The 24,270-nt window shown below is 48.1% G+C and overlaps 1 protein-coding gene across 1 annotated transcript in view; it reads left to right on the forward strand.

Annotated features, from left to right (window-relative positions):
• The window catches only part of HSPA9 (heat shock protein family A (Hsp70) member 9), a 324,302-nt gene that overhangs the window by 273,164 nt on the left and 26,868 nt on the right, over positions 1-24,270 (forward strand). The window contains exon 17 of the mRNA XM_069199318.1: positions 1,555-1,695. Coding sequence (XP_069055419.1) covers positions 1,555-1,695 — 141 coding nt within the window. The remainder of the gene's footprint in view (positions 1-1,554; positions 1,696-24,270) is intronic.

Genomic DNA, 24,270 nt, shown 5'->3' on the forward strand with positions numbered 1-24,270 from the left:
GGGGAAATGGTCCAAGCTTTAAAAACGAATACTCATCAGTCGCCTGGAACGAAGTGATATTTCTCAAGCTACAAGCTTTTCTGCCACGAATAACAGGCTCATCACTGCTGGTCTGTACAAACAACGCAACCAGCATGTATGACACCAATAATCAGGGTGGAGTCTGGTCTATGTTTCTCAAGAAGCCCAAGCTCTTTGGGGTTGGCTCACAATTCACAAAATGTATCTACATCCTTTCGATGCGGTGGTCTGAGATTTATGAATGTTTTTTCCCCCTTCCCATTGCTTCCCAGGATCCTAAAGAAGATTAAATCGAAGCAGTGTCCTCTCATCCTGATAGCCCTCACGTGGCCTAGACAACACTGGTTTGCAGAGCGGATTCTCCTGTCTGACTGAACCCATCAGTCTTCAGAAGAAACAAACACTTCTAACGAGGAACCAGGGCCAAGTTTTACACCCAGAGCCAGCCTCTTTCCAGTTGTGCACGCATGGCTCCCGAGTTCTATGAGTTCAGAAACGTAACCATCAAAAGGAATGCCGAGATATATTATCCAGAGTGTGGGCGGAGAGTACAAACAAAGCTTACATGCTAAAGTGGAAAAAATTCTGTCTCTGTGCCATCAGAATGACCTAGACCCCTTTATAACCTCTCCCGAACAGATCATTCGTTCTTTCACTAGCCAAGTCTGTACTTGTTCATGCATCAATTAATGTTCACCTCGCCACAATTTCAAGGTACAGACATTTTACACAAACAACTCTCTACTCCACAAGACTCATTAAGCAATTCATGAAAGGGCTATTCAGACCTTTCCAACCAGTGCGAGCACCTCCCCTTAGACTGGCATCTCATCATGGTTCTCTCTCAATTAATGAAATCCCCTTTTGAACCAGTTCATGAGACTTAAAAGGTTCAGTCCTTTTTAAAAAGGACATAGGCTATTAAATTGATGGCATACTGCTATTAAACCCTATTGTAATTCTTGCATACTGCTTTATTATGGTACCATGAGACTCCCACTACGAATGATTCAAACGTGAATCTATTGAAGATACCAGAAATGGATAACTGCAGTTATAGGTAAGTATCTAATTGTATTCCCTTTACAAATTGCATGGGGGAATTCAGTTTTGGGAGCCCCCTTTTTTTCTTGGCCAGTGCTTGACGGATCCTGCCCCCCAAAAAAAACATTCAGTGAAGGAGCTAAGGAGCTGAAGTGTTCTCAGTTTAGTTTGCATATAATCTATTCATTGGTTCCTTGAGGGAAACGGGCAATCTTTCTGCATGTGAATCTAGGAAAGATGTAAAAGCTCGCAATCTGTAGTTATAGGTAAGTATCTTTTTCGTACTGACATGAATAATAACCTAGAGGAGCAGTCTAGGTTACTAAAAATGCTGACCTTAAACCCATCAGTGTGAAAAACAAAAACTTTGGATGACATGGAATTCAACCTCAAGCAAAATTGTCAACTGTTATAACTTCAGTTTGTATAAAAGAAAAGTTTGTTCTGTAGTTGAGTCGGTGATCTTAATATCTGTGATGGCTTCCACAGTGCAACAAACTGAAGGAGGAGATTGCTAAAATGAGGGACCTCTTATCTCGTAAAGATACAGAAACTGGAGAAAGCATCAGGCAAGCTGCATCCAGCCTTCAGCAGGCATCACTGAAACTTTTTGAAATGGCTTACAAAAAGGTAAGTTCCCTCAATGTTATAGCAAATGGTCCTATTCTATAATGGACCTGGTAGATTGAAATACGTGATGACAGTGTTTGAAAATGATTTCACTTTAAGTCTACTAAAATGTGCATTTTGTGGGTACGTTAATAGCATCCATCAGACAAAGGTAATCTGTGCAAAAATAGTATTAAGAAGGCGTTGCTTATGGATCTACTTGTGACATTATGCAGCAATGTTGTAACAACGGTGCATTATCTTTTTAAATACTAGGAACAGAATTCCAGAGTGATGTTGCAGTCCATGACATTTTCAGATTGAGCATGTGGTTTACATCAACACTTTCTGTACTCTTTATAACATGGTCATCATTGCAATAACCTGATGACAATTAATGGTCTCACCTAAACAAACAAACTTTACAGACTCGTGCACAAAAGACACTTTTAAGGAAATTACTAACATTGATACATCTTAATTATTTCAACCTATGGTCAGACTCAGCCATTCAAATGATAATCTTGAGCAAAAGATCTGAGCAGGATAAAGCCAGGTTCTTATACATTTCCTTCAGAAGACCCCGTTAGGCTTTTTCAGGAATACTCAAACAACTCATGTTAAATGTAGTTCCACCCACTACTTTCACATTTACATGACTTAATAAAAAGAGTGGCCTTGACATCTGTAGGAAACGAGTGCCACTGTCACATCTCTCAAGAGAAGCACGACTTGTGCATACATTTGCTCAAATTATTAACTTAGAGGCTTTGTTTCCATTGTCTGTGTATCCCATGCCACCTGCAACTTTCTGTTTAGCTGTAAGTACTGCAGTTTCAATTTGCAAAGTCTAACATCTAGACTGTTTGATCAGTGGATGCTAGTATTTGGACTTGATAAGATGGAACTGGCAAAGATGGTATTTTTATTCAGCTCATAACCTCCGCCTGGTAATCATTGTTCCTGGCAGTCACACTAAACCTGCACATATGTTCATTATGCCTGCCTTTTGTAATGCAGGATTTGTAATTTGCTGGTGAGGTAGTGCAAACGGTGTAATGAGTACTGACTTGTGTACTGGATTGTCAGCACGATTCTTCTCTCTTCCACTTAACCCATAGGAACAGATGTCATTTAAGTGTGCAGTGCAGAAGGAGGGTGTTAACTCCATTCTTTTGAGTCAATTTTCACTACGGAGAAAGCAGGAAGGCGATAATTGATTGCTCTGCCTTACTATTAGTAATGCTCTAGTCTCATGCCTAGTTACACTTTAATTTTGCTCAGAATCTCTACTGCAGGTTAAGAGGACAGAATTGGAGGGAGTACATTACCATAGAGCCAATTTAGTAACAAACTACGTTTGCAAGACTCTGGCTTTAAATTGCCCAGTATTGTGTACTAACATGTTCAATGGTTAGGTTTATCCTGTTATGGTAGATTTTTAAATTCTGGAAGGAAGAATAAAATGTGCTATATTCTTGCCCACCGTGTTTTGCAAGTCCCCACTTGTTTATTTAAAATCCTAATTTCCCCAATCCTTATTTCAGTCCCAGCGTATTTGATCCCAAAGCCTGCTTTAGACGTTGGTAAACAGCTACTCTTTTTGCCATCTCAAGTGTTGTAAACGCTGCACTGATGGCATTGCAAACCTCTCTCAAATATTCATAGGGTACTATTGGTAGGCCTTTTCTCGCAATTGTTTGCATTCAGTGGATTCTGTTAATGAGCAGGATATGGAATAGTATTTTTTTCATGGTCCCAGTTCTGTCCTCTAGTTGAATAGCCAAGGCACTTAACTCGCTCAGGGTAGCATGGACGGGCAGTTACATCTTGCTCCGGTTTAACACAGTAAGTAATATTTGATGACACCATGTCCAGCAGTGTTTTACATCTTAGCTACAATTGAATGCTACGTTTCTGGTAACACTGCCATTTGTCGGTTATGTTTAGTTGCTTGGTTTGAGTCGACTGGGATCTTAAAGTGCTTGTGCCTCTAGTTCTTAGCAGGACCTAAACTGGATAAGGGCTACAGATGCAAGCCTCTCTAGTACTGTGCTTCAAAATCAGAGGTGTTACCCCCCCAAAAAAAAAGGATAAGGGCATAATGAAAGATGTCCCTCCTGAAAATATGTACCTTTGAAAAACCACCATCCAAACCAGTAGGCTATTAGCCTTTAGTCTCTGGCGATTTTTCTGTTCTTGTTGTGATGTCCTGAGTACCATATGTCTAATAGAAGACCCATTCCAGAGTTAAGGGAGACCAACTGTCAGTTTAAGACCAAACTAATAGTCCTAGGTCAAATAGACTGCTAAGAAAGTTTTAGTTTTCACTTTTGTTACTCTTTGGGTACTTTTGCATCTAGTGAAGCCTTGTATTGAAACTGTTATTGTGATGGATACTTCTAACTGCAGATTCATCACCTTGTGAATATTCCTCTATCTTTTTGATTGGATCCAGAAACTCAAACAGTAGTCTGCTTGCCAGTAGGTTGTGTCATGCAGCACCCCATCAATGTTGTTCTGCTCTAGAAGTATCGGGCCACATATAAGCATCACCTATGTGTGCTGCTGTCAGTTCCTTTCTTTCCATGCTTTCACATGTGGATCCGAAGCTTTACTCTTTGAGTAATTTTATCCAAACGTTTACCTGTGTGCAAGGCAAATGTCACCTCTTAGAACTGCAGGGTTTAAACCTTGTAGGAACTGTTTCAAAGAAGTGTCTGTGACAGATCTCTATTAGGAATGTCTGTGGTACTTTGGGTTTAAGCACACCTCCAGGGTCTGCAACAACTATGTTCAGATAAACCTGCAGGACTGCGAGGTGATCCTCTGGCACCATGCATTAGAGTACTCCAAACTGTGGCTGGTGTAAGTTAAAAGGAAGGCCCCTTTCTCCCTTCCAAAGGCATTTCAGCAGTAGATCCTTATTGCATTCGAAGTCTTTGGCTGAGTCTAAAAAGCACAAGAAGTTAAAGTGGGAACAAAGTCTTTGTATAAGTCTAAAAAGAGGCACAAGGTGTTGAAACAGGAATAGTTTCCTTCTTTCCACTCTCAAATTACAGACAAGCCCTGAGGATGCCTCTGTCTCGCTCCTAAAGCGCAGATTCTGAGTTTGGTTGCAACCCGAATTTGCGAGTCCAATGGCAGCATCAGAACAAATAGAAGCCTTTAGACATGCCATGCTGTCCACATTTGGCTTGCTTCTGGCTATCTCTGGTGTGCCTTTATGCCCAAAGAATCTGCAGAGGCCTCCAGCTGAGGTCCTTCTGGTGTGTTTGCCTCTTAAACCTGCTTCTGCGTCTGCACAAGTGGAGGAAGCTGGCTATTCATGTAGTGTACCAAGGTAGAAGTACTCCGTGCAGATAGTCCATACCCTTATTGGTTTACAGAGCTTAAATTAATAATCCCAAATGTTCTTTAGTGGTAGTGTGAAAGAGCAGGTTAGGCTTATCAGAGATAGTGTTAGGCATTTGTTGAATACAGTCAATAAAGAGACACACACCCAAGAAGATACTATAGACCAATTTAGAAAAATAGCAGATTTTAAGATTAATTCAGACACCAACATCTGCGAGATCAGGTAAGTACTCTTCAATTTAGCAATTTGTAAAGGTACAGTAAATATAGCTGTCGGATTTGAGGCATGAGCCTCAAATGCAGTAACATTATCCTATGGGAGAAACATTCACTTTATGGGTATACTTTCAAATGGTTTTAGAAGATTTCCTTTGGGGGTTAAGATGCTTAGGTCCAAGGGTCCAAGAAATCACCAGCAGGTTGGGGCACATGGCCCTGGGAAGTCCTAGAGCATAGGTGCTGGTTACGTTGGTAGCTGTGAGCGCCATGCGGTTCACCTGTCATACTTCAGAGGGACCTGTCACAGGATCTGCATTGGGGGGGGGGGGGGGGGGGGGGGGGGGGGACTTGGGGAGTGTGCCATGTCATGTTTTCTCTCATGGTTTGTGCCATGAGATGCAGTTTGCAAGCAATTTTAATGAGGGTTCTTTAGGGTGGCATAATACAAGCTGCAGCCCTTAGGGACCCTCTGTGCTATACATGCCCTAGGTACCAGGGGTACCACCTACTAGGGTCCTACAGCGGTGCCAATGTGTATGAAAATAGTGTGACAGTTAGACCATTTACCTTGTTTCTAGGGAAAGAGCAGTGGTAAGTGGTTAGCAGGGACCCAGTGCACATCAGTCAAAAAAACATCCGTACCAGTGGCAAAAAGTAGAGGTGACCATGACAAAAAGGGGCACTTACCTGCAGCGAGCTTCAGTGTAGGCTTCGGTTCCAGCACCACTCCCTACCCACAGGTTTCTTTCACATCGAGGTGGGTACCAGCACTGCCAGAAGAGGAGCTCTTATCTATAGTAGTCTCCGAAACAGCTTTGTCTCTCGACCCCCGCCAAGGTTGTACTTTGATGCGCAACATATTGCCAGGACTACACCTTACCTTTACCACTACACAGAGCACATACTCTACATTAACTCTTCATATCCGGTTCAGACCATGACTACGATAAGAGGGACTAATTTGCCTCTGAAAATGGTGAGTGCATCTTCAGCTGCAGTGGTAAGTCTCCATGTGGGATACCTGGTTTTTGATGCAACTTTGACTGAAGTGTGCTGGTTCCTGCTTACCAGGTCGCCAGTGCCAGTGTTCCTTCCCCAAACACAAGACAAGGCACCTGGTCACTTGATCCAAAAGTGGCCAGGCCCTTCAGTACCTCTAAGTCCCTAGTAAATGGTACCTCTGGTACCTAGGACATGGGTTCTGAAGAGTGCCCCTAAAAGCTGCAGCACAACTTGTGCCACTCAAAGGGACACAGCACCAACCTCATGCAGACTGCATGACAAGGTACTCCCTAAAGATGAAGACATGGCACACAACCAGAGGAAGATGCCCTACACCACCGCCCCGGAGTGTCCATCTGCCACCTAGACAGGCGGGAAAATTAATTAAGCAGGAGGCGTGTGGCATTTCCAAGCTGGATACATCCCTAGGGTGACCAGCCTGAAATGAACACAGCCTCAGGAATTCCGCCATCTTGGGTGTGGTGGAATTAGAAATCGTGGGGCATAGTGATGCCCACTCCCCAAAGAATGTCATCTAGTGGGTATTGTGACCCCAAGGGTAGGTAGCCCATTGGCTACTATCCGTCACTCCCAATAACTTTACTACCCCCAAATGAGTATTTAGGGGACCCCCTGATACTAGTACCTCTAATCTTTGCTGGACACAAAGGAAAAAGTGGACAAGAAGCCTGCTGAACCTGAAAACCGGGGAGCACAACAGACTGCGCACACCCTGCTAGCCTGCCTGCTACACTCGGCCCTTGAGGAGCAATTGTCCTGTCGCTGCATCCTCCAAGAAACCAGGAGAGCAGCTAATGCTTTTAAAGTCACCAAGAAGAACTCCCTTGGAGCAGAGGAGCTGCTTCACTGCATCTGTAGGCATCCCAAGAGAGAATTGTGAAGACCAGGACTGCCAAAACCCCAAAGCCGGGCAATACCACTGCACCTGAGCCACCTAGCCCAAGCTGAGGTTGGCCACTGGTGCCAGCATGGTTCTCAGGCTCTTCAGAGACGAAACCCACCCAAGCCTGCCCTCTGGACTTCCCAGTGGCGTTCTGCAGAGCCCTCTTCACCGCCACTACCTCTGGTGACTGAGGCCCGACGGTCCACTGCATCTCTGTACCTGGATGCCCCGGACTGAGAAGAGGACCACTGTTGTCAGTACATCCCCCAGGCTTGTGAGACCCAAGCCCACTTCTTGGTTCGGCTGGACTAGACCCCAAACTGCATCTGCACCTGGACGCCCTGGACCGAGAAGACCAGGGCCACTGGTGTCCCTAAGTGCCCGACTATCGCAAGACTTGACCCCCACTTGGTGGTTCGCCCAGACTAGACTCAGTCCACCCCAGCAGCAGCTTTGTGACTGGACCAGTCCCAATAGACTTTCATGGGGCACCTGATGCTCAACTGCACCCGGCCGCCACAGTTTAGTCTAAGGTGACCTGTTGGTGTTGCCTTGGACCTTGCCCCATACTTAACCTAAGTCCAGGTGATTGGTCCCGTAAGAATCTGTACTATACCTGTATGCAATGATTGTTCTTTCACAGGATAACATTACGACATCTGAAAAATGCACTGTCAGCTTTTGTAAACTCTAAAAATTCATAACTCAAAATATTCACCTAATTCAGGTTATCTAAGTTTATATAAAAGTATGTTATTTTTAGAAATTGGTGTGGGATTTGAGTGTAAAGAAATGGCTCCCTGTTGCAGTTACCCCCCACTTTTTGCCTGATACTGATGCTGACTTGACTGAGAAGAGTGCTGGGACCCTGCTAACCAGGCCCCAGCACCAGTGTTCCTTCACCTAAAATGTACCATTGTATCCACAATTGGCACACCCTGGCATTCAGATAAGTCCCTTGTAACTGGTACTTCTAGTACCAAGGGCCCTGATGCCAAGGAAGGTCTCTAAGGGCTGCAGCATGTCTTATGCCACCCTAGAGACCCCTCACTCAGCACAGACACACTGCTTACAAGCCTGTGTGTGCTAGTGAGAACAAAATGAGTAAGTCGACATGGCACTCCCCTCAGGGTGCCATGCCAGCCTCTCACTGCCTATGCAGTATAGGTAAGACACCCCTCTAGCAGGCCTTACAGCCCTAAGGCAGGGTGCACTATACCATAGGTGAGGGTACCAGTGCATGAGCATGGTACCCCTACAGTGTCTAAATAAAACCTTAGACATTGTAAGTGCAGGGTAGCCATAAGAGTATATGGTCTGGGAGTCTGTCAAACACGAACTCCACAGCACCATAATGGCTACACTGAAAACTGGGAAGTTTGGTATCAAACTTCTCAGCACAATAAATGCACACTGATGCCAGTGTACATTTTATTGTAAAATACACCACAGAGGGCACCTTAGAGGTGCCCCCTGAAACTTAACCGACTATCTGTGTAGGCTGACTAGTTTTAGCAGCCTGCCACAAACCGAGACATGTTGCTGGCCCCATGGGGAGAGTGCCTTTGTCACTCTGAGGCCAGTAACAAAGCCTGCACTGGGTGGAGATGCTAACACCTCTCCCAGGCAGGAATTGTCACACCTGGCGGTGAGCCTCAAAGGCTCACCTCCTTTGTGCCAACCCAGCAGGACACTCCAGCTAGTGGAGTTGCCCGCCCCCTCCGGCCAGGCCCCACTTTTGGCGGCAAGGCCGGAGAAAATAATGAGAATAACAAGGAGGAGTCACTGGCCAGTCAGGACAGCCCCTAAGGTGTCCTGAGCTGAGGTGACTCTAACTTTTAGAAATCCTCCATCTTGCAGATGGAGGATTCCCCCAATAGGGTTAGGATTGTGACCCCCTCCCCTTGGGAGGAGGCACAAAGAGGGTGTACCCACCCTCAGGGCTAGTAGCCATTGGCTACTAACCCCCCAGACCTAAACACGCCCTTAAATTTAGTATTTAAGGGCTACCCTGAACCCTAGAAAATTAGATTCCTGCAACTACAAGAAGAAGGACTGCCTAGCTGAAAACCCCTGCAGCGGAAGACCAGAAGACGACAACTGCCTTGGCTCCAGAAACTCCCCGGCCTGTCTCCTGCCTTCCAAAGATCCTGCTCCAGCGACGCCTTCCAAAGGGACCAGCGACCTCGACATCCTCTGAGGACTGCCCCTGCTTCGAAAAGACAAGAAACTCCCGAGGACAGCGGACCTGCTCCAAGAAAAGCTGCAACTTTGTTTCCAGCAGCTTTAAAGAACCCTGCAAGCTCCCCGCAAGAAGCGTGAGACTTGCAACACTGCACCCGGCGACCCCGACTCGGCTGGTGGCGATCCAACACCTCAGAAGGGACCCCAGGACTACTCTGATACTGTGAGTACCAAAACCTGTCCCCCCTGAGCCCCCACAGCGCCGCCTGCAGAGGGAATCCCGAGGCTTCCCCTGACCGCGACTCTTTGAACCTAAAGTCCCGACGCCTGGGAGAGACCCTGCACCCGCAGCCCCCAGGACCTGAAGGACCGGACTTTCACTGGAGAAGTGACCCCCAGGAGTCCCTCTCCCTTGCCCAAGTGGAGGTTTCCCCGAGGAATCCCCCCCTTGCCTGCCTGCAGCGCTGAAGAGATCCCGAGATCTCTCATTGACTTCCATTACAAACCAGACGCTTGTTTCTACACTGCACCCGGCCGCCCCCGCGCTGCTGAGGGTGAAATTTCTGTGTGGGCTTGTGTCCCCCCCGGTGCCCTACAAAACCCCCCTGGTCTGCCCTCCGAAGACGCGGGTACTTACCTGCAAGCAGACCGGAACCGGGGCACCCCCTTCTCTCCATTCTAGCCTATGTGTTTTGGGCACCACTTGGAACTCTGCACCTGACCGGCCCTGAGCTGCTGGTGTGGTGACTTTGGGGTTGCTCTGAACCCCCAACGGTGGGCTACCTTGGACCAAGAACTGAACCCTGTAAGTGTCCTACTTACCTGGTAAAACTAACAAAAACTTACCTCCCCCAGGAACTGTGAAAATTGCACTAAGTGTCCACTTTTAAAACAGCTATTTGTCAATAACTTGAAAAGTATACATGCAATTTTGATGATTTGAAGTTCCTAAAGTACTTACCGGCAATACCTTTCGAATGAGCTATTACATGTAGAATTTGAACCTGTGGTTCTTAAAATAAACTAAGAAAAGATATTTTTCTATATAAAAACCTATTGGCTGGATTTGTCTCTGAGTGTGTGTACCTCATTTATTGTCTATGTGTATGTACAACAAATGCTTAACACTACTCCTTGGATAAGCCTACTGCTCGACCACACTACCACAAAATAGAGCATTAGTATTATCTATTTTTACCACTATTTTACCTCTAAGGGGAACCCTTGGACTCTGTGCATGCTATTCCTTACTTTGAAATAGCACATACAGAGCCAACTTCCTACATTGAGTGTCCCACTTACTGTATGAGTGTGTGCCTTACATGCTTAGCACTACCCTCTGACAATGCCTAACTGTTGGACCACACTACCACAAAAAAAAACATGTGGGTTGTCATTTTTGCCTCTGTGATACCTTTAGGGTTTGCCTACACTCTACACAGTGTACCTCATTTTGTTCCTCTAAATGAAGAGCCAGCTTCCTACAAAGAGGACTATTGGTATGCCAATTTACAGGATACCAGCTGTCTAGACACTTCCCCAGACACTAGGCTTTTCAACACATCTATTTTAGGATTTGTGAAGCTTGTGGCTGCCCAAAAAGGGCTTCCCAGCACTTAGTCCTGCTACTGATGAGTGTGAATCTTTTTTGCTTTGGTCATGAGAACGACTGTGGAGGTACTTGACCAGCAACTCCATATAGTGGAGGTCAAAACTGATGTCCTGATGGAGGTCTTACATTTAAAGAGCCACCTACTAAACATTTTACCATTCAATGAGGCCTTAACAGATACTCTCTTAGGCACTTTGGCAAAGCCATGCTGTGGGCCTCAATCAACAGAAAAGTGGCTTGTTGCCACAGACTATCTCTGGGTGATCCTGACTTTAACTTAACATTGTATGCCAAAAGAGCCTTGATGGTTAACGCATCCACCAGTAGAGTCAACACTGCAGCCTTTCTCGCAGCAGCTCCTGACCATGAGGCTAAGCACATGGAAACTTTGAGCAAGCTTGTGTTTTCATCAGTTAGTCCTGCTCTGTGCTCAGTCAATGCCAACTGCCTCCCAATCTACTAATGTTATGCTTTATGGAATGTGTAGGAAGCTGGCCTGGTGTGTGGTGGGTACCTATGGTACTTACACCTTATACCAGAGGTTTGTCTATTATTAGAGTGTAGTAGGTGTGTAGAGGTAGCTGTGGATGAGCAGCCAAGGCTTATCTAGGAGACATGCAAAGCTCATGCAATACCACTTGTAGTCACACAGCATTTACACACATGAAAGAAACCACAGTAACAAAAATAAAGGTACTTTATTTTAGTGACACTATACCAAAATTACTAAAAAGGCAATACTCCATAGGAATGTAGGTAGACAATAGTGACCCTAGGGGGAGGCCAAACCATATACCAAAAAATAAATTGAATGCAAATGCATGACCCCCACTGAGGAAAGTGCAATATGTATGGGGGAGCTGGGAGTACTAGGAAACCACAGAGATAAGTTACAAAGTACCCCCCCACCACCACCACCACCACCACCACCACCACCACCAGGAAAGCAGGAGTAAATCACTGGAATTTCCCCAAACCACCCAAAAGGAACGAAAAGAAGACACCAGGACAAGACTGCAAAGAAACCAGCAGTGGATTCCTAGAGTGGAAGACCTGTTGTAGTAAGTTGGCTCTGTATGTGCTATTTCAAAGTAAGGAATAGCATGCACAGAGTTCAAGGGTTCCCCTTAGAGGTAAAATAGTGGTAAAAAGATAATACTAATGCTCTATTTTGTGGTAGTGTGGTCGAGCAGTAGGCTTATCCAAGGAGTAGTGTTAAGCATTTGTTGTACATACACATAGACAATAAATGAGGTACACACACTCGGAGACAAATCCAGCCAATAGGTTTTGTATAGAAAAATATCTTTTCTTAGTTTATTTTAAGAACCACAGGTTCAAATTTAACATGTAATATCTTGTTTGAAAGGTATTGCAGGTAAGTACATTAGGAACTTTGAATCATTTCAATTGCATGTATACTTTTTAAGTTATTCACAAATAGCTATTTCAAAAGTGGACACAGTGCAATTTTCACAGTTCCTGGGGGAGGTAAGTTTTTGTTAGTTTTACCAGGTAAGTAAGACACTTACAGGGTTCAGTTCTTGGTACAAGGTAGCCCACCGTTGGGGGTTCAGAGCAACCCCAAAGTTACCACACCAGCAGCTCAGGGCCGGTCAGGTGCAGAGTTCAAAGTGGTGCCCAAAACGCATAGGCTTCAATGGAGAGAAGGGGGTGCCCCGGTTCCAGTCTGCCAGCAGGTAAGTACCCGCGTCTTCGGAGGGCAGACCAGGGGGGTTTTGTAGGGCACCGGGGGGGACACAAGCCCACACAGAAATTTCACCCTCAGCGGCACGGGGGCGGCCGGGTGCAGTGTTAGAACAAGCGTCGGGTTCGCAATGGAAGTCAATGAGAGATCAAGGGATCTCTTCAGCGCTGCAGGCAGGCAAGGGGGGGGCTTCCTCGGGGAAACCTCCACTTGGGCAAGGGAGAGGGACTCCTGGGGGTCACTTCTGCAGTGAAAGTCCGGTCCTTCACGTCCTGGGGGCTGCGGGTGCAGGGTCTTTTCCAGGCGACGGGACTTAGGTTTCAGAGAGTCGCGGTCAGGGGAAGCCTCGGGATTCCCTCTGCAGGCGGCGCTGTGGGGGCTCAGGGGGGACAGGTTTTGGTACTCACAGTCGTAGAGTAGTCCGGGGGTCCTCCCTGAGGTGTTGGTTCTCCACCAGCCGAGTCGGGGTCGCCGGGTGCAGTGTTGCAAGTCTCACGCTTCTTGCGGGGAGATTGCAGGGTTCTTTAAAGCTGCTCCTTTGGATAAAGTTGCAGTCTTTTTGGAGCAGGTCCGCTGTCCTCGGGAGTTTCTTGTCGTCGTCGAAGCAGGGCAGTCCTCAGAGGATTCAGAGGTCGCTGGTCCCTTTGGAAGGCGTCGCTGGAGCAGAGTTCTTTGGAAAGCAGGAGACAGGCCGGTGAGTTTCTGGAGCCAAGGCAGTTGTTGTCTTCTGGTCTTCCTCTGCAGGGGTTTTCAGCTAGGCAGTCCTTCTTCTGGTTGTTGCAGGAATCTAGTTTCTAGGTTCAGGGAGAGCCCTTAAATACTAAATTTAAGGGCGTGTTTAGGTCTGGGGGGTTAGTAGCCAATGGCTACTAGCCCTGAGGGTGAGTACACCCTCTTTGTGCCTCCTCCCAAGGGGAGGGGGGTCACATCCCTAATCCTATTGGGGGAATCCTCCATCTGCAAGATGGAGGATTTCTAAAAGTTAGTCACCTCAGCTCGGGACACCTTAGGGGCTGTCCTGATTGGCCAGTGACTCCTCCTTGTTATTCTCATTATTTTCTCCGGCCTTGCCGCCAAAAGTGGGGGCCGGGGCCGGAGGGGGCGGGCAACTCCACTAGCTGGAGTGTCCTGCGGTGCTGTGACAAAGGGGTGAGCCTTTGAGGCTCACCGCCAGGTGTTACAGCTCCTGCCTGGGGGAGGTGTTAGCATCTCCACCCAGTGCAGGCTTTGTTACTGGCCTCAGAGTGACAAAGGCACTCTCCCCATGGGGCCAGCAACATGTCTCTAGTGTGGCAGGCTGCTGGAACCAGTCAGCCTACACAGATAGTCGGTTAAGTTTCAGGGGGCACCTCTAAGGTGCCCTCTGTGGTGTATTGTACAATAAAATGTACACTGGCATCAGTGTGCATTTATTGTGCTGAGAAGTTTGATACCAAACTTCCCAGTTTTCAGTGTAGCCATTATGGTGCTGTGGAGTTTGTGTAAAACAGACTCCCAGACCATATACTCTTATGGCTACCCTGCACTTACAATGTCTAAGGTTTTGCTTAGACACTGTAGGGGCACAGTGCTCATGCACTGGTACCCTCACCTATGGTATAGTGCACCCTGCCTTAGGGCTGTAAGGCCTGCTAGAGGGGTGTCTTACCTATACTGCATAGGCAGTGAGAGGCTGGCATGGCACCCTGAGGGGAGTGCCATGTCGACTTACTCATTTTGTTCTCACTAGCACACACAAGCTGGTAAGCAGTGTGTCTGTGCTGGGTGAGGGGTCTCTAGGGTGGCATAATACATGCTGCAGCCCTTAGAGACCTTCCCTGGCATCAGGGCCCTTGGTACCAGAGGTACCAGTTACAAGGGACTTATCTGGATGCCAGGGTGTGCCAATTGTGGAATCAAAAGTACAGGTTAGGGAAAGAACACTGGTGCTGGGGCCTGGTTAGCAGGCCTCAGCACACTTTCAATTCAAAACATAGCATCAGCAAAGGCAAAAGGTCAGGGGGTAACCATGCCAAGGAGGCATTTCCTTACACCTGTGAAAAGAGGGGACCAAGTCCAAGAGTCACAGTGAAGTCTAGGAGGAATATGAGCTACTACCCATCCAGCTGTACTTGCAGGAGTTGGTCGACGGTGATGAAAAACAGGTCAGCACTGCAGCCCAGAAGCTGGAAGAGAGTTCCTGAGTAATGCAGAACATGTCCCACCCTGGAATGAAGATTGCAGACTGGTGTTGGTGCAGGAATTCCACCAAGCAGCCTTGGCAAAGTAAAATTTGTGGTTAGTGGAAAAGTGGTGCTGCCAGGAACCAGCAAGGCTCGGGGGACCCTCAGCGACGGAGCCCACAGGAGCAGAGGCAGCACCCACAGGAGTCCCACAGGAAGGGGACACGAGTCGCAGAAGAACCACACAGAGGGATGAGTGTTGCAGGAAGGAGTGCTGGGGGCTGGAGCTGCACGCAGCCAGACGTTCCTGTGGCGGAGATGCCAACAAACCTTTGCAGCCGCAAGAAACACTGTGCACTGGGGTACTGTACTGCATGGGCAGGCAAGGGCTTATCTTCACCAAAGTTGGACAGCTGGCAGGTGTGAGAAAACAGGGCTGATTGCAGAGGCCCCATAACTTTTTGCCCCCATTTTCCACTTTTTGCTGGTGTTTTCCTGACTTTAAAGGTGCCCTGGGTACTGCTAACCAGTCCCAGGGCCTGTGCTCTGTGTAAAATGGATATGCAAATTAGGCTAATTATAAGTGGCTAAGTTAACCTACCTATAAGTCCCTAGTATATGGTAAGGCATGTAGGTTTAGGGACCACAGCATAGATGGTGCACACCTAGGTGCATTGCTGAGGTGCCCAGTGTCATTTTAAAAGCAAGCCTGCCTTGCTGGCTGCTTTTAAATTAAAGTTATATGCAAATTCGACTTTGGAATTAAAGGTACTTCCAAAGTCTTAAACTACCTTATTTTTACATAAGTCACCCCTAAGGTGTGCCCTATGTGCCCCTAGGGCTGGGTGCCATGTAACTATAAGCAGGGACTTTATAAAAATAGATTTATAAGCCCTGGTGAGGTAAAAACAGCCAAATTCGTTTTTCCCTCATTGAAGTAAATGGCCTTCATAGGCTAGAATGGGCAGACTTTATTTTAAATTTTAAAGTCTCCTTAAATGTTGCATACCAAGAATTTGGTATCAAATTAATTGTTGTAATAAATCCTACAACTTCCAGTTGTTGGATTTAATATAACTAGTTCAGGTAAAAAGTTTAGACTTTACCTAAAAAGTTGCCAATTTCAGCTCTGCATTGTTTTTGCTGCTGTGCTCTGATTGGCCAGCCTGCAGCAGCTTCTGCCAGGCTGCCTTGATGAGGTGTGAAGTGGCCAGGCTTCACACAAAGGAATGTGCTTGGGGGAGAGAATCTCCCCTCAGCAGATGGTGAGGCAGGAAGGGGGAGGGCTGCCAAACTGGTCTTCAAAGGCAGAGAAGGACATTTGCAGCACCCAGCAACCCCAGACAGCTAGGTGCCCCCTTGATTAGATTAGGAGAGGGCAGGAGAGGGGTGTGTTTATGATTTTTAGCCACACCAGTGGGTGGGCTCAGCCAGATGTAACCTCCAAAAATCAGATTCATCCATGTTGGATTTTTAGAGACTGTTGCCTTCTGGGATGGATTTTTGCCACACTTCCCAGGAAGTGGTCATCACAGGGGGACGACCCTGTCCCTGATTGGAGAACCAGGGCCCCCCTGCTTTTCACCCAGGAGCAAGGATACAACTGGCAGACCTGCACCCACACCTCAGATCCCCTCCAGAATTCAACAAGAAAGGAACTAAAGAAGAAGAAGGACTGCCCTGCTGGACCCCTGGCCTGCACCTGGAACCTGCACTCAGAAGGACTGCACCAGCTGCACACTTGGGCTTCACCACAAGAAGGACTTTGCCTGGCTTCAACTGGTTCAAGGAGGGACTCCCTGTTTGCTACAGGTGAAAAATTGCTAAACCAGAGTCCCCTGCACCAACTCCTGAAGAAAGCGACCAGCTGACCACTGTCCAGTGGCCAAAAAGGAGTTTGCGCCAGGTGCATTCTGGGAGTTGAAGTCCGCACCCCCCCAAGGACCATCACAGAACTTCTGGACCCTTGGGGTGAGCTGTGGACCCCAAAAGAACCTTAAAAGAACATCTGGGTGAAGCCCCAGAAGTTTGGAAAAGATTTGAGAATTTTTGGAAAAAAGCTCCAGAGAGGGACTGACCCGCCGCGGAAATTCTAGCCGGCTTGCCTCAACCGCGACCCGGCCTGACTTCGTGGTTTGTCCCGGTAAAGAAAAACATCCAAAAAAGAGACTAAGTCCGAACGTAAAAAGTTGACCGGGACCTCCCAGCCATCGTATCCGAGAAGGGCTCCATGGACGTCGGATCAAGATCCAGGTTTACCCCGGTCGAAGGATTTTCATCTCGAAAAAATGACTAAGTCCGAAGGTAAAAGTCTCCACCGAGGAAACCCACATCGCGTATCCGGACAAGGGCTCCAGGAGGTCGGATTCAACTGGCAGGTTCGTCCCGGTGAAGAAAAACTTCAAAATAAAGACTAAGTCAGAAGGTAACTTTTTAACCGAGGCCTCCCGCGACCTGTAGCCGAGCAGGGCTCCATCGTGGTCGGCCTGAAAGTTTGACTTTGCCCCGGTCGAGGTGCAACCAGATGACCCGATTGGCGCTTTTTGTTTCTAAGCGCTAGAAAAGTAATAATTCTTTAAAAATTCATATCTCCGGTTCCCCTGAACCGATTTTAATCGTTTTTGTGTCATTTTAAAGATAAAAATATAAACTATTTTTATAAATTGGTTTTGGATTTTTAAACTGTTTCCTGTGTTTTATTTAATTACTGTTTTGTGATATTTGAATGCTTTACACTTTGTCTCCTAAGTTAAGCCTTGACGCTCGTTGCCAAGCTACCAAGGGTTGAGCTGGGATTAATTTACTGAGACCTAACTGTACCTATGTGGAGGTTAGTGGCTTGTTGCTAGGTGTAGGTACCTACCTGCCCTACCAATAACCCATTTTCCAACATAATTGGAAGCAGCGACGGGATCCTGTACTTGTGTTCAATATCACGTTACAGTTTTAGGTAAAACAAATTAAAAATACTTTATATTGACCTAGTGCAAAAATTGTTTTTAATTTTTAATTTGGATTAATTTCAATTATTGGATTTTTGTAATTTTTCTAAATTCTTGTTTCCAATTTTTGCAAAAAGTTTTTGTTGACACAAAACTAGGGAACCATGGAGCTTGATCTGGCTAGCCTACCCACACTGACAGTCGTCCAGCTTAGGGGGTTGTGTGTTGAAAGAGGGTTGCCTGCAACCACTGATCTCAGGAAGCAAATCCTGATCACATCCCTGACAGCATGGGCTGAGGCCCAAGAGGTAGAGTCAGAAGAAGCTCCAGAGGAGGGAGAAAGAAGGGAGGATGCAAGCTCTAACCACTCAGGGGAGGGAAGGCATCTGACCCTAAGTGAGGACGAGGAAGAACGGTCCTCAGTAAATACACTCACTAGGGGCAGATCCAAAGCTAGTGGTGGGAAGGGGGTCCTTTCAGGAGGAGAGAACCCATCCATCAGAGAAAGAGGGCTGGAGGCCCAGCTAGCATACATAGCTTTGGAAGCAGAGAAGCTGGCCCTAGAAAAGAAAAAGTGGGCATACAAAGAGAAAAGAGATGGAAGCAGCGATAAAGAAGCTGAGGTGTCCATGGGTGGGGGAGTTTGCCCCAGATTACCCAAGGGGGTAGTTCCTGCTTATGTAGAGGGGGATGACATAGATAAGTGGCTGGGGGCCTTTGAGAGGGCACTCCAAATGAGAAGGGTTAGGCCTCAATACTGGGGTTCCCTTTTGTGGGAGTTGGTCCCCAACTCAGGGAGGGATAGGCTTCTGACCTTAAGGGGGGAGGAGGCAGATTCATACCCTAGTATGAAGAGGTGCTTAGCCAAGAAGTTTGGTCTGACCCCAGAGCAATATAGAATGAAGTTCAGGGACACCCAGAAGGTCAGTACCCAGTCTTGGGTTGACTTTGTGGACATTTCACTAAAGGCACTAGAGGGCTGGATTATTGGTAACAAGGTAGATACTTATGAGGGGTTATACAATCTGATCATGAGAGAGCACATCTTGACCAATTGTATCCAAGAAAGGTTACGCCAGCATCTAGTGGACTCTAAGCAGACCAACCCTAGAGAGCTAGGGGAGGCAGCTGATGAGTGGTTGAGAACCAGGGTGGTTGTCAAGTCCCAGGGGGGAGACTCCAAGAAGGGGGGGACAGGTCCCCAAAAACCTAAGGAGGGAGGTGGTAAGCCCACCACAGAGACTCCCTCTGTACCCCAGAACCCTAAGAAGGAGGAGAGTAAATCCCACTCCCACTCTGACAAGCAGAGACAGGGAGACCCAGGGTTAAAAAAGCTCTTGGACAGTAGGGCTTGCTTTGACTGTCAGCAGACAGGTCACTTCAGAGGAGATGCAGCCTGTCCAAAGAAGGTGGTTAGCATTGGGCTGTCCAGTGTAGCCATAGAGGAGGATTCCTCAGAAGATGAAGTCCTCCTAGCATTGTGCTGGGAGACAGGACCAGATGGTAAGCTGGTGATCCCTGAGGGTGGGAGTAGGCACTTCCACCACATTCAAGTGAATGGGATCCCTACCACTGGCCTGAGGGACACCTGTGCCAGTCACACTATAGTGAGTGACCCGTTAGTGACGCCAGACATGTATGTCCCAGGAAAGACAAAGAAAGTCAGGATAGCCACAGGGGAGGTCACCTCCAAACCTGTAGCCATAGTGCCCCTAGAGAGGGAGGGTATCCTTGACTCGATTAGGGTGGTAGTCAGTGCTGACCTTCCCCTAGATTGTATCCTGGGCAATGACCTCCCAGAGGTGAGTCTGGTCACAGATGGGGTGGTCGCCCAGGGCGCCCCCCCCAACCCAAAGTCCTGGGGAGTCCGTCCCTACAGTTAGGAGACAGGGGTCCCCAAGAAAAGGAAAGAAGTAAAGGAAGGGTAGGCCACTCTTAAAGAGAGTTCCAGGGAGCCAAGGGCCTTCTGCCCCAGTAAGGGGGGAGCCCAGAGTTGGCACTGGTGAGGCCTCACCTGACCCCAAGGAAGTCCTGAGTAGTCAGGCAGCTGTCCAGATGCAGGGTGTTGCCCCTGCACTGACAGAAGGGAGAGTGGAAGGAGGGTGTCTGCCACAGGAAGTGGTAGCCCCCCACTCTAGACAGCAAGAGGGGTGCCAGGACCCCAAAATGCCCCCTAAAGCAGCTCAGCCACCTGTCAGTGGAGAGCTTAGGGTGTGGTTCTGGGTACTGACAGCTGTCAGTAGCCTCTGCTGGGTGCTAGCCTTCCAGGCAGCACTGTACTTGGCCTGGGAGGCAGACCCCAAAGCCAATAGCAAAGTAGGCCCCCTGACCCTATTGGTCATGGTGGGGTTGCTCAAGTGTTGGGTGACCTCTTTGGGTAAGCTAGGTGTTGCCCTAGCAAAGTTTGGAGTAGGGGAGGTGGGCACCTCACTACCCAAGTTGGCAGAGAGAAAGGAGGAAGACCCCCTAGAGGAAAGTTTCAGTTTGTGTTGGGTCCTTTTACTGTTGGGATGGCTTCACTACCCATAGGGAGTGACCCTGACAGGAGGATATAAGGCAGAGTAGGCCCTGCAAAGGGACAGCCAGTCTTCTTCACTGTCTTCCTCGCCTAACAAGCCAGGAAGACTCTCCCAGGGTTGGGCTGAGTCTCCTGGGCGTGTGGGCTGGGGGGGGGGGGGTTGTGTGAGAAAACAGGGCTGATTGCAGAGGCCCCCATAACTTTTTGCCCCCATTTTCCACTTTTTGCTGGTGTTTTCCTGACTTTAAAGCTGCCCTGGGTACTGCTAACCAGTCCCAGGGCCTGTGCTCTGTGTAAAATGGATATGCAAATTAGGCTAATTATAAGTGGCTAAGTTAACCTACCTATAAGTCCCTAGTATATGGTAGGGCATGTAGGTTTAGGGACCACAGCATAGTTGGTGCACACCTAGGTGCATTGCTGAGGTGCCCAGTGTCATTTTAAAAGCAAGCCTGCCTTGCTGGCTGCTTTTAAATTAAAGTTATATGCAAATTCGACTTTGGAATTAAAGGTACTTCCAAAGTCTTAAACTACCTTATTTTTACATATAAGTCACCCCTAAGGTGTGCCCTATGTGCCCCTAGGGCTGGGTGCCATGTAACTATAAGCAGGGACTTTATAAAAATAGATTTATAAGCCCTGGTGAGGTAAAAACAGCCAAATTCGTTTTTCCCTCATTGAAGTAAATGGCCTTCATAGGCTAGAATGGGCAGACTTTATTTTAAATTTTAAAGTCTCCTTAAATGTTGCATACCAAGAATTTGGTATCAAATTAATTGTTGTAATAAATCCTACAACTTCCAGTTGTTGGATTTAATATAACCAGTTCAGGTAAAAAGTTTAGACTTTACCTAAAAAGTTGCCAATTTCAGCTCTGCATTGTTTTTGCTGCTGTGCTCTGATTGGCCAGCCTGCAGCAGCTTCTGCCAGGCTGCCTTGATGAGGTGTGAAGTGGCCAGGCTTCACACAAAGGAATGTGCTTGGGGGAGAGAATCTCCCCTCAGCAGATGGTGAGGCAGGAAGGGGGAGGGCTGCCAAACTGGTCTTCAAAGGCAGAGAAGGACATTTGCAGCACCCAGCAACACCCCCACATCCTGCAACCCCAGACAGCTAGGTGCCCCCTTGATTAGATTAGGAGAGGGCAGGAGAGGGGTGTGTTTATGATTTTTAGCCACACCAGTGGGTGGGCTCAGCCAGATGTAACCTCCAAAAATCAGATTCATCCATGTTGGATTTTTAGAGACTGTTGCCTTCTGGGATGGATTTTTGCCACACTTCCCAGGAAGTGGTCATCACAGGGGGACGACCCTGTCCCTGATTGGAGAACCAGGGCCCCCCTGCTTTTCACCCAGGAGCAAGGATAAAACTGGCAGACCTGCACCCACACCTCAGATCCCCTCCAGAATTCAACAAGAAAGGAACTAAAGAAGGACTGCCCTGCTGGACCCCTGGCCTGCACCTGGAACCTGCACTCAGAAGGACTGCACCAGCTGCACACTTGGGCTTCACCACAAGAAGGACTTTGCCTGGCTTCAACTGGTTCAAGGAGGGACTCCCTGTTTGCTACAGGTGAAAAATTGCTAAACCAGAGTCCCCTGCACCAACTCCTGAAGAAAGCGACCAGCTGACCACTGTCCAGTGGCCAAAAAGGAGTTTGCGCCAGGTGCATTCTGGGAGTTGAAGTCCGCACCCCCCAAGGACCATCACAGAACTTCTGGACCCTTGGGGTGAGCTGTGGACCCCAAAAGAACCTAAAAAACATCTGGGTGAAGCCCCAGAAGTTTGGAAAAGATTTGAGAATTTTTGGAAAAAAGCTCCAGAGAGGGACCGACCCGCCGCGGAAATTCTAGCCGGCTTGCCTCAACCGCGACCCGGCCTGACTTCGTGGTTCGTCCCGGTAAAGAAAAACATCCAAAAAAGAGACTAAGTCCGAACGTAAAAAGTTGACCGGGACCTCCCAGCCATCGTATCCGAGAAGGGCTCCATGGACGTCGGATCAAGATCCAGGTTTACCCCGGTCGAAGGATTTTCATCTCGAAAAAACGACTAAGTCCGAAGGTAAGTCTCCACCGAGGAAACCCACATCGCGTATCCGGACAAGTGGCTCCAGGAGGTCGGATTCAACTGGCAGGTTCGTCCCGGTGAAGAAAAACTTCAAAATAAAGACTAAGTCAGAAGGTAACTGTAAAGAAATGGCTCCCTGTTGCAGTTACCCCCCACTTTTTGCCTGATACTGATGCTGACTTGACTGAGAAGTGTGCTGGGACCCTGCTAACCAGGCCCCAGCACCAGTGTTCTTTCACCTAAAATGTACCATTGATCCCACAATTGGCACACCCTGGCATCCAGATAAGTCCCTTGTAACTGGTACCTCTGGTACCAAGGGCCCTGATGCCAGGGAAGGTCTCTAAGGGCTGCAGCATGCATTATGCCACCCTAGAGACCCCTCACTCAGCACAGCCACACTGCTTACAAGCCTGTGTGTGCTAGTGAGAACAAAATTAGTAAGTCGACATGGCACTCCCCTCAGGGTGCCATGCCAGCCTCTCACTGCCTATGCAGTATAGATAAGACACCCCTCTAGCAGGCCTTACAGCCCTAAGGCAGGGTGCACTATACCATAGGTGAGGGTACCAGTGCATGAGCACTGTGCCCCTACAGTGTCTAAGCAAAACCTTAGACATTGTAAGTGCAGGGTAGCCATAAGAGTATATGGTCTGGGAGTCTGTCAAACACGAACTCCACAGCACCATAATGGCTACACTGAAAACTGGGAAGTTTGGTATCAAACTTCTCAGCACAATAAATGCACACTGATGCCAGTGTACATTTTATTGTAAAATACACCACAGAGGGCACCTTAGAGGTGCCCCCTGAAACTTAACCGACTATCTGTGTAGGCTGACTAGTTTTAGCAGCCTGCCACAAACCGAGACATGTTGCTGGCCCCATGGGGAGAGTGCCTTTGTCACTCTGAGGCCAGTAACAAAGCCTGCACTGGGTGGAGATGCTAACACCTCTCCCAGGCAGGAATTGTCACACCTGGCGGTGAGCCTCAAAGGCTCACCTCCTTTGTGCCAACCCAACAGGACACTCCAGCTAGTGGAGTTGCCCGCCCCCTCCGGCCAGGCCCCACTTTTGGCGGCAAGGCCGGAGAAAATAATGAGAATAACAAGGAGGAGTCACTGGCCAGTCAGGACAGCCCCTAAGGTGTCCTGAGCTGAGGTGACTCTAACTTTTAGAAATCCTCCATCTTGCAGATGGAGGATTCCCCCAATAGGGTTAGGATTGTGACCCCCTCCCCTTGGGAGGAGGCACAAAGAGGGTGTACCCACCCTCAGGGCTAGTAGCCATTGGCTACTAACCCCCCAGACCTAAACACGCCCTTAAATTTAGTATTTAAGGGCTACCCTGAACCCTAGAAAATTAGATTCCTGCAACTACAAGAAGAAGGACTGCCTAGCTGAAAAACCCCTGCAGAGGAAGACCAGAAGACGACAACTGCCTTGGCTCCAGAAACTCACCGGCCTGTCTCCTGCCTTCCAAAGATCCTGCTCCAGCGACGCCTTCCAAAGGGACCAGCGACCTCGACATCCTCTGAGGACTGCCCCTGCTTCGAAAAGACAAGAACCTCCCGAGGACAGCGGACCTGCTCCAAAGAAAAGCTGCAACTTTGTTTCCAGCAGCTTTAAAGAACCCTGCAAGCTCCCCGCAAAAGGCGTGAGACTTGCAACACTGCACCCGGCGACCCCGACTCGGTTGGTGGCGATCCAACACCTCAGGAGGGACCCCAGGACTACTCTAAGACTGTGAGTACAAAAACCTGTCCCCCCTGAGCCCCCACAGCGCCGCCTGCAGAGGGAATCCCGAGGCTTCCCCTGACCGCGACTCTTTGAAACCAAAGTCCCGACACCTGGGAGAGACCCTGCACCCGCAGCCCCCAGGACCTGAAGGACCGGACTTTCACTGGAGGAGTGACCCCCAGGAG

Source organism: Pleurodeles waltl, chromosome 7 (assembly GCF_031143425.1).
Source record: "Pleurodeles waltl isolate 20211129_DDA chromosome 7, aPleWal1.hap1.20221129, whole genome shotgun sequence".
Taxonomy (NCBI): Eukaryota; Metazoa; Chordata; class Amphibia; order Caudata; family Salamandridae; genus Pleurodeles; species Pleurodeles waltl.